Source organism: Onychomys torridus, chromosome 5 (assembly GCF_903995425.1).
Source record: "Onychomys torridus chromosome 5, mOncTor1.1, whole genome shotgun sequence".
Classification (NCBI taxonomy): Eukaryota; Metazoa; Chordata; class Mammalia; order Rodentia; family Cricetidae; genus Onychomys; species Onychomys torridus.
The window spans coordinates 32,824,119-32,835,472 of NC_050447.1; the positions used below are offsets into that span (position 1 = coordinate 32,824,119).

At 38.4% G+C, this 11,354-nt stretch overlaps 1 protein-coding gene across 2 annotated transcripts in view; it reads left to right on the top strand.

The window, feature by feature from the left end:
• Cbfb (core-binding factor subunit beta) overlaps positions 1 to 8,736 on the top strand; it is a 43,528-nt gene extending 34,792 nt beyond the window's left edge. For both annotated transcript variants that reach the window (XM_036188971.1, XM_036188970.1), the window contains exon 6: positions 7,239 to 8,736. In XM_036188971.1, coding sequence (XP_036044864.1) covers positions 7,239 to 7,261 — 23 coding nt within the window. In that variant the 3' untranslated portion in view covers positions 7,262 to 8,736. The remainder of the gene's footprint in view (positions 1 to 7,238) is intronic.
• Positions 8,737 to 11,354: the final 2,618 nt, after the last annotated feature.

Genomic DNA, 11,354 nt, shown 5'->3' on the forward strand with positions numbered 1-11,354 from the left:
CTCACAGAGATCTGCCTGGCTCTGCCTCCCGAGTGTTGGGATTAAAGGCATGCACCACCACCGCCCAGTTCTCAAACATTTGATCCTCTGCCTTAGCCTCCAAAATGCTGGCATTATAGGTATATGCCACCATGCCCTGTGGTAAATAGGCTACTTTTAAAACGGTAAAAACTGTTTCTCATTTGAAATGTTGTATTGTGCCCCAGTATATAAAAGAGAGATAAGAGAGAGATAAGGTTGCCGAGTCAAAGCAAGAGTAGGGATTATTGGTCTTCTTTTGGGGTTCCTAGAGAGTGTTTTCAAGGAACCCAGAAGATGTATATTACTTGAGGACCTTTGGTGTGTAGAATGAGCATACTTTTCTGTGACCTGCCATGACCAAGCAACTTACAAAAGAGAGTGTAGTGTTGACCTTAAGGTTTCAAAGGTAGAACCTAAGGCCCATGCTAGAACAAAGGCATAGTTGCAGGGACTAGGAAGCAGAGAGAGCCAACTCAAAAATGGCAGGAGTCTTTTGAAACCTTACCACCTACCCCAATGACATACTTTCTCCAGCAAGGCCACACCTCCTAATCATCCCAGTTATCAGCTAGAGACCAGGTATTCAGATAGTACCCTTTGGGAGACCATGCTCATTCAAATTACTACAGTTCGTAATACACACCTGGTTTAAGCCAGTTCTATCTCTAGTTGCTGTGTCACTGACAGGTCAAAGGTTGATTGTTTTCCTTGTCCTTTAGTATCTGTGCTTTGAATGGAGGCTCATGGAATCTAGTTTGGCTCACAATGTGTCTGGGATGCCAGTTAAGTAGACTTACTCTAATTTTGGACTGAAACACAAAGATATTTTGCCAGACTTTTAGATTGTGGCTTTTTGGTGGTGGTGATGGTCAGTAAATTCCCAAACAACCAAAAAATTTGAACTTTGCCTGGTTCTGCTGGCTACAGAGGTAGCAGTTTCCCAGGCTTGCATAGTTATCTGGGAAGTGTTTTGGTTATAGATGAATTGGAAAAATGCCTCCATTACCTGTCTAGTAGTGGTTGGCATATTTTCTATTGCTAGAGACTGCTTTTGGTTTGATTGTCCTCTTGACCTAAGCTAATAGAACACTAACTATTAGCACATAATTCAGCTACAGGGCACTACAACAGTTTTTTCTCTAGCATTGTCTAAAAAATGCTTTCTTCTGGTTAGATTATAAAGTGTTAGCAAAAAGCTATTTTAATATCATGGAATGGATTAATAATTATTGAATATTCTACCTGTTAAAGTTTAATTCTCAGCAAACCAGGAAATTTTTTATTGGAAATCAAACAAGCAAAAGCTTTATGTGGGTGTTTGTTTGTTTTCTGAGACAAGGTATATAACAGTCCTGGCTATCCTGGAACTCACTCTGTAGACCAGGCTTGCCTCAAACTCACTGAGATCCACCTGCCTCTGCCTCCTAAGTGCTGGGATTAAAGGCGTGCGCCACCACTGCCTGGTGCTTTATGTGTTTTTTTTTTTACTTGTGTTATGCATGATTTTGGAGCCTGTATAGTCCAAGTAAAAAAAATATTTCAGCCTCTGTTTTAAATTCCTCAGTGTTTGCATTAACAGCACATTTAACTTTGTACAAAATACTCATTTTTGTATAAGAAAAAAAATCAGTATCTGTATTTGCGTGTGTGTGTGTGTGTGTGTGTGTGTGTGTACATTTATGTGTGTGTGTGTGCGTGTGTGTGTACATTTATGTGTGTGTGTGTGTGTGCACATTTATGTGTGTGTGTGCCTACACTATGGAGGAAATATGGCTGTTAGAGGACAACTTGTAGGAGTTGGTCCTCTGTTTCCACCGTGTGGATTCCAGAGGTTGACCTCAGGCTTGTTGACAAGTGCCTTTCCCCATGGATCCGTGTCTCTGGCCTAATTTTTACCTTTTTAATGAGTTAGGGGGAAGTGCATCCAAGTCAGGACTTAAAACTTCTGCTTTGTATCTGTGAGCCTTAGCAATAGGAAGAAATAGCAGTGGCTAGGGATAGTGTGATTAAATTTTTATAGATTTACTTGCCCTATGAGTGTCTAGCCATCACTGATCCTTGGTTGCAGGCTTATCATCTGTATAATGAGAGTTATGCCAGATCTCTTACACTTTTAGCCAAGTATCAAATATAAAGTGGGTATGAGAAGGATATTATTTATATATAGTACATACTTGGTGAATTACAGCTATTTTCAATTATTAAAGCACTTTTCTATGAATAGTTTTCCACATTTGTTTACTGGCTAATTGAAAAAAAATAGCAGTCAACTTTGATGTATTTAACTAAGCCCTGCTCTTGGCAGTTTCTCCGAGTCCTGACTAGTGACTGCTTTTACATTCCTCTTGCAGTGACCTCCTAGAAACTAGATTTGCTATATTTCTGAATGATGTGGTGCCAACATAGTTCTAGGAGGAATAGCAGTCAGAGGTCTGTAATGAGATGTCTAGATTAAGAACAAACTATGGCTGGGCGGTGATGGCCTGTAATCCCAGCACTCAGGAGGCAGAGGCAGGCGGATCTCTGTGAGTTCGAGACCAGCCTGGGCTACAGAGTGAGTTCCAGGAAAGGCACAAAGCTACACAGAGAAACCCTGTCTTCAAAAAGAAAAAAAAAAAAAAAAAGAACTATGGACTTGATGCTAAGAGTGAGTTCAGGGAAGACTTCTTTGTCATTATCTAGTGTAGCTTACTACCCATAGAAGAGTTTCCTCTAAAACAACCAACCTACATTAGAAATGGCCAAAATTGCCTGGCAGTGATGGCGCACACCTTTAATTCCAGCACTCGGGAGGCAGAGACAGGTGGATCTCTGTGAGAGTGAGATCCAGGAAAGGTGCAAAGCTACACAGAGAAACCCTGTCTCAAAAAACCAAAAAAAAAAAAAAAAAGAAAAAAAAAGAAAGAAAAGAAAAGAAAAGGCCAAATTAACTTAAGAGGTAGAGGCAGGTGAGTTCCCTGTGAGTTTGAGGCCAGCCAGGTCTACATAGTGAGACCCTATTTTAAAAAAGGAAAAAAAAGACAGCCAAAGTTAGTAGCATAACTTCTCAAAGACCTCTCTGTGGAAGCTAGTCATAGGAGCTAAGACTGTTTCTCTGTCTCCTTCAGACAGCCAGTCCATCTTCCCTCCATCTTTCAGAGCCCTTCTCTGTTCCAGCTCCTTGTTCTTGGTCCTACTGTTCACTCCTGCACAGGGCCTTATCATGTCTCCTTAGTCCCCAAGGTAGATAGAATCTCACAGCACAAGCCAAGGAAGCTGCTTTTCTTTACTCTTTGTTCTCTATGCTTTCTACCAAAACATAGGATGTTTTAGACAAGTGTCCCTCAGCTGTTGGTGACTGTCACCCATTTAAAATCATTCCATTACCATCAATAAAATTTGAAAATAAGCCAGGCAGCGGTGGCACACGCCTTTAATCCCAGCACTCGGGAGGCAGAGCCTGATCTGCAGAGAGAGAGGAAAGCTAGGGCTACACAGAGAAACCCTGACACCAAAAAACAACAAAAAAGTGCAACTTATAACATATTTAAGTATCTTTATAACAGTATTTAACAATTAAGAAACAATAATTATAAACACTGAGCATTTCAAGGTTCACTGAAGAATGAACATCCTATTTAAATTACCTGTGACAAATTACTAAATAGAAAATATCTATTAGGTGGGCTGAAGAGATGGCTCAGAGGTTAAGAGCACTAACTGTTCTTCCAGAGGTCCTGAGTTCAATTCCCAGCAACCACATGGTGGCTCACAACCATCTAGAATAAGATCTGGTGCCTTCTTCTGGTGTGTAGGCATACATACAGGCAGAACATTGTATACATAATAAATAAATTTTTTTAAAAAAGAAAAGAAAATATCTATTAGGGTTGGAGAGATGGCTCAGGTTAAAAGCACTAGCTGCTCTTCATAGAGGTCCTGAGTTCAATTCCCAGCATCCACATGGTGGCTCACAACCATCTATAATGAGATCTGGTGCCCTCTTTTGGTCTGCAGGCATACATTCAGGCAGAACACTACATAATAAATAAAGATTTACTTTAAAAAAAAAAAAGAAGAAGAAGAAGGGTTGGGGATTATTTAGCTCAGTGGTAGAGCACTTGCCTTGCGAGCACAAGGCCCTGGGTTCGATCCTCAGCTCCAAAAGAAAAAAGAAAAAGAAAACATCAAGTAAAATATCATGTGTGACACTCTGGCAATATATAATATGGTGCCCTTTTTGGCCATGTGCAACTTTAAAAATAAAGATTTAGTTTTTATTATATTTAATATTGTATATGTGTGAATGTTGTGTATGCAGGTGCTTATGGGAGCCAGGAGAGGGAGTCAGATCTCCTGAAGATAGAGTTACAGATGGTGTGAGCTGCCTGGCATGGGTCTTAGGACCTGCACACAATCATCTGGAAGAGCAATAAACATGGAGTACTAAGCTCAGGTAGTCAGGCTTGGCAGAAAGTGCCTTTAATCACTGAGACATCTTACTAGCCTACCCACATGGCAATATTCTCTAGTCTCTTGCACAGATTTTAATGTACTTTAAAGCTTTTCCAATCCTTCCAAATGTTGGCTAAGTACAAACATCTGTTTGTAACCAGAACCTGGTTCCTCCAATATAAATTTTCCCTTGTTAGAGAATGACAACTCCATTTTGCCAGTTGTTTAGGCAGAAAACCTTGAGTTACCTTTAACATGTCTTTTCCCCATATCCAGTAACAAATTCTGATGGTTCATCTTTAAAGATATCATTAATTTGAACACTTCTATCTCGGTCACTTTCTGTCTAGACCAAGCCACCATGTTTCATTTCCACTTTCTTCTTAGTCAGTTCTGTTATATGCCAGCAATTGGGACTAACTACAGTTACCTCTGTGATTTATTTAGCTTAATTTTCTGGACGTGTGTACTAAAGTATCAACTAATTTTTCTATCATCTACATCATTTTTTAAAACAAATTTAAGAGAGGCTGGAGAGATGGCTTAGAGGTTAAGAGCCTTGGCTGTTCTTCCAGAGGAAGAGTTCAATTCCCAGCACCCACATGGCAGCTTTCAACTGATTTTAACAGATCCCATTCCAGGGAATCTGACACCTTCACACAGACATACATGCAGGCAAAAAAACACCAGTTCACATAAAAGAAAAATAAATTATTAAAAAAATAAATTATTTTTTAAAAAAAAACCTACATTTAACTGGAGCTCTTACTTAGGCTGAGCATAATGACACACAGAATTAGATTCTGGTACCTGGAAGGCTGAAGCAGGAAGATCAACAGTATATAGGCCAGTCACCTGAGCAAAAGAGATCTTGTTTCAAAAACAGTTATTAGAGAAAGAACATTCCTGACCTTCCAAATCAAGGCTCAAGTCTCATTTATACTGTAAGCTCAGACTTTACTCTTTTGGCACCAGGCATCAAAGCCCTGTGCACACTAAGAATGCATTCTACACATGAGCCACAGTCAGCCCTAAGGTAGGTTTATAACCAGCCCTACGGTTGGGGTGGGTTAGACAGTCCAGAGCTACGTCATCAATTAAGAACAGTGTTAGTTCTACAACTGTCTGGTGTAATGGCATCTAGAAGCAGGGCAGGCAGATCTATGGCCAGTCTGGGCTACCCAGCAAGTTCCAGGACAACCAGGAGACACTGTGCCCCAAAAAAACAAACCAAAAAAGGAAACAACCCAAAAGCCAAATTTAACCACAACAAAAAGGCAATTTGCCTTATTTACCTCTAAACAAAATAAAATTCAACAGTTAACTCCTCTAGCAGATGGATTTAAGCCATTTTTGTCAGCAGACTTCTCACAGCTCAGTTTAGCATACCCTTTTCAGTTAGATTACTCAAGCTGAGATTAAAAACTTACAGGTGCCCATGCACCAGAAAACCAATTTATGCCCCCCACACAATCGATGCTAAGTGTGCTGTAAAGACCAGTCAATTCTGCAGACTCACAGACTGCTATAGGAATCTGGTTTCAGTCAATAAAGATCAGAAAGGGGCTGGGCAACGAAGAAACACTAAGGAAAATCAATTTGAATTATATATTTATAAATCACTAACCTACCAATACAGTACTTTGTGAACAGTATAGCCTTTGGATTTGACCGGTGTCCCCCTACCCCCCAGACGGGGTTTCTCCATATAGCCCTGGCTGTCCTTGAACTCATAGATAACGAGACTGCCTCTGCCTCCGAGTGCTGGGATTAATGGCGTGTGCCACCACCATCAAACAAATTGCACTCTTTTTAATTTTATTTATTTCATTTCTTCAGATTTCTAGTTAAAATTCATTTAGCAGAGATTAAATTCGTTGTCTTGTTTTTCAGTTAATTAGTAAATAATACATATATTAATATTTCTGTGACTCGTTTTCTTTTTTTTTTTTTTTTTTCTTTAGTTTATAGTTTTTTGAGATAGAGTTTCTCTGTGTAACAGCCCTTGGCTATCCTCGATCACAGATATCCCTGCCTCTTCTGGAGTACTGGAATTAAAGATGTACACCACCATGCCCAGCCACTCAATTCCTTTATAGAATGGGGAAAAATAATGGTACCTATTGTAGGTTGTTGGTAACTATTTAGTTCATTCTTAGAGAGTACTTAAGACAATGCCTAACATATAATTGTTGCTTATTAAGTGTCAGTTATTACTAAAAGGGAAAGTTTGCTTCTAAGATGATTAGTGTATATTAGTGTAGTAAAGTTAAGCCTCTGATTCTAAAAAATAAACCATAGATTTTTGTTTTGTTTTGTTTTGTTTTTCAAGACAGGGTTTCTCTGTAGCTTTGGAGCTTTTCCTGGACTATCTCTGTAGCCCAGGCTGGCCTCAAACTCACAGACATCCACCTGCCTCTGCCTCCCAAGTGCTGGGATTACAGGCGTGTGCCACCACTGCCTGGCGATTTTTTTCTTTTATATGTAGTATATACTTACAATATCCTTTTGAATATAAAATAATTACTATTGAATATTATAAAATGGTCATATCCATGGTCAGGGAGAGGAGGGAGGAGAGGGCACTCCATGGCTGATATGTAAAATCAAATTAATTATAAAACAAAAATATTTAAACTAAAAAGACTGGAAGGGGAAAAAATGCTCATACATAGTTTAATTGTATGACCATTTCTTATGTAACACTGTGAATATCTTATATATGTATCATTTAAGTTTTCAAATCACATTCTTGACTTCATATTAGAATTTTGTCATTGCAGGCAAGAAGACAACAAGACCCTAGTCCTGGTTCCAATTTAGGTGGTGGTGATGATCTCAAGCTTCGTTAACATGTGCGGCCCATCTCTACATACACACTGCTTCTAGTTGGTATAAATAACTCATTGTGCGACCAGAAACTGTGATAACTGGAGGTACTGCAGAATATTTTGTGACCTGAGGCAGTAAAAGACATCATCAGCTGCCATGGTTTTGCACTATAATACCTGCATTTCTGATTTTTAAAACATGTAGCCAGTAATAATTTGAAATTTTTTTCTATGCAAGCTTATCTTGTTGGCATTATTTTAGTTGGATTGAAAGTCTCTACTTTCTCCATTTTAATTTTTAAAAAGCTCATGTCATTTAAAAAAACAAGATAAGAAATTGAAATTTGTATCAGGGTTTTCTTCAGCAGTTGCTTAAAATTGTTTTGTACTTTCAGACAAGTTGGTTCTACAGCTTTCCTTCTAGATAAGCATTTTTGTGTTTGTTTTCTCCATATCATTTTGTGTTTTTTGTATTCTACATTATTCTACAAATGAAGATGTGTTTGCATTTTTTACAAGCTAAAAACCTAGCAGCATAGAGCTGTCTGCCACAGCCTCCTAAAACAAAAGTTTACAGTTGTTAAAGTCACAGTATCCTTTTAAATACTAATATTTACCCTTTCTTGCCCTTTTAAATATAAAAAATTTAAATTAGTATTTTTATTTGTCTCAGATCTGTTTCAAGTTGTATTCTGTGAGTTTGGGTAGAGATATTTCCCTAGTCCATAATGTTCTACAGAAATGCCCAAAGAAGTCACAGGCTGGCTTCTGTTTTATTCAGGGATTTTTTTTTAAGTCAATCAGAAAAGGGATACTGGAACTTCTTGTATGTAACAGCATATTAAACTGGAGGCAGTGATGAATCAGCTACAAAGGTAAATTGTATTAAAATCATGTTTAAGATAGCTGCTTTCATGTGTATTTTGTATTGCATGCTTTTGTAGAAATAATACTGGGTGATGAAGATTAGTCTTAGAAAATGTTCAACTGTGCAGAAGATACATTTTCTTCCATTAATTCTGGGCAAAACATTCACAGTTATATATGATGGTATTTTGCAAAAGGACTTAATAGTGCATTTTGAGATGAATCAGTGTAACAATATTTTTAAAATAGGCTTAGTGTCAAATTGCAATTTTTTTAAATATAAAACTGGAAAAAAGTGCTAAGTCATTTGGCACATGCTTACAGATACTTTTCTTGGTCATATTCATTAAATGTTACTACATTTCTGAATTTTTGCAAAAATGTATTTTATCATAAAATGGCATTATTTTAGAGAATTTTAAAAACTGACATGGTCAATTCAGAAAAGTCTGAATAAGGTCATTGCATTTAAAAAGCATATAAAGATACTTGATTGTGGAGGTGTGTCTTTCATTGTATATAGGTCTTATAATTCATAAACAAATACCCTGTATCTCAAAATAAAAATATTTGTTATATATTTGAAGTTGTGCATGGTAAGGATTGTGTTTTAATTATTATAAACAATGTGTTACAAAAGATCATGCTGGCTTTGTATAACTAAGTACTATGAATGAATTTGGTTGGTATTTGGTGTTGTACAGCTCACATGTTTACACCCTCAGTGCCCTAATTCCTCTGGGGGAATTACCTTTTTAAAGTGATCCTTACAGGGGTGTTTTAAGGTTACTTTAATCACACAGCTCCTTCGTTTTGACCTCTGCACTTAATTTTATTTTTTAAAATAACATGTTGGTGGTACATTTTCTCTGCTTCTAGCCAAGAGCTTTCAGTCCACCAGTAAATAAGATCACGTGGTATTAGATTTTATTGTTGCCATCGCTCTGTAAATAGTGAATGTGTTTTCACTAGCATGGCACTGCTTCTGTCTGTCTTAATGCTGGCATTAAGATCATAAACCCCTTTCTCCGGTAGTGCAGGCTCTGAACATTACTTTAAGTTATTGATGCAATTTCATATTTTTTCATAATCTATATTTAAAATTACATCATTGCATCATCTTTTCTAAATTCCTTTCCTTTAAAACTTGCCTTAAGCTACCAGGTTGCTTTTACCATTAGCTTTACTGTGTATTTGTATGTTTAATTTAGTTTCACATTAAAATTTTGTGTAGTGAAAACAAAGTCTTGGCTGTTTATTGATATAATGTGATAATTTCTATCCTACTTCAAGCTACAAATCTTATGATCCGTTTTAATTTTAAGGAAAGCAACAACAGTGCCATCTAGTGGTCATATCTTCTAGTTCCAAAGAGACCACCCTTTAAATCACAATGTACAATAATTTTCCAGTGTATGATGTGGTTTTCAAAAAGTCTGATGGAAGTTGAATGGGAAGGGGGAGCAAGAAGATCAGAAATTCAAGTCATCCTTGGCTACTACAGAGTTCAAGGCCTGGGCTGTATGGTCTCAACAACCCAAAATGGGCTGGAGAGATGACTCGGGTTACGAGCCATTGCTGCTTTAAGTTTGACTCCTAGCACCCCAGTAGTCAACTCACAGTCGTCTCAGAAAGGGGTCCAGTGCCCTTTCCTGGCCTCCATGAACATGGTATACATGTGCATGAGCAAGCACAACACCTTATTTCTTTGTTAAAAGGGCTGGAAAGATGGTTCAGTGGTTAAGGTTACTGGCTACTCTCGTTCAATTCCCAGCACCTACATGGCAACTCTATGACTCCAGTTCCAGGGAATCTAATACCCTCATGGAGCCTCCTTAGACACTGGACACCAATGTGGCAGGTAGACATACATGTAGACAAAACACCCATACTCATAATAAATGAGGATCACCCTGGATTTATACTATAGAGTGAGACCAGATCTTGGGACAACACCTGGCCCCAACAACAACAAAATTTCATAAGTTTATCCATATTCTGAGGTATGGCCATAAAAAAATGACCTCTGAACAAAATAAATAAACATACATCCAAATTAGTACCATCTTTCAGGCTAGTTTTAGAAATAATACATATTAGTATGTGGATATTAAATCCAACATGCCTAGAGCAGGTCCACTTATGTACACCAGAAAATTAAGCTTTTTACCTGAGGAGCATTCCATAAGTTTTATCTATAATGAACAGATTTACAAATTTGCTTGCTCACTACCAGATTTCATACAAATGACAAAAACACCTTAAATACTAAATTGGCACCATTAAGGAGTTCAGGAAGACTAAAGCAAGAGGATTATGAATTCAAGGCCAGTCTGGGCTACATAATGAGACCCTATTGAGGTGGGCGGATATAAAACCATTTTAAATGCTGACTATAAGCAAGGGTGCAGTGGACAGGGCCAGACCACTTAATGGTAGAAAGAAAAGTTTATTGGGGGTCAAACTGCCAAGGCTGTGTCAGGTGGGGGGGACAGAAGAACAAAATGGTGAGAGCAAGCAGATTTTGTGTGTTGGGGGGGATGTCTTTGAGCTGTTGAGGATTGACTAGTATTAGATGCCCTTGCCTGAGGCAGTCCATCTTTGGGGAAACAAACCCAGAGTTTACTGGCTGGTGGTAGCACATGCCTTTAATCCTAGCACTCAGGAGGCAGAGCCAGGTGGATCTCTGAGTTCAAGGCCAGCCTGGCCTATAGAGGGAGATCCAGGACAGGCACCAAAACTACACAGAGAAACCCTGTCTCACAAAACAAACCCAGGGTTCATACCTTTGTTTACCCAGTAACAATCCTGTGTGGGACAAGCCACCAACACTGCCATTTGTGTGTGTGTGTAGGGGGGGGTCCTTTGGACCTAACATAGCTACCAAGAAATTTTATATTTTATATATTTGATTTTGAGCCTACCCTCTAACAGCTGAGCCATCTCTCCAGCACACTACCAGGAAATTTTAAATTGCTTATATTGCTGTCATCAATATCAAGATACATGGGTAATGAATTATAAAATGAATTTTTTGTTTTGTTTTGTTTTTTTGTTTGTTTTTCAAGACAGGGTTTCTCTAGCTTTGGAGGCTGTCCTGGAACTCCATTTGTAGACCAGACTGGCCTTGAACTCAGAGATCCACCTGCCTCTGCCTCCCAAGTGCTGGGATTACAGGCGTGCACCACCACCGCCCGGCCT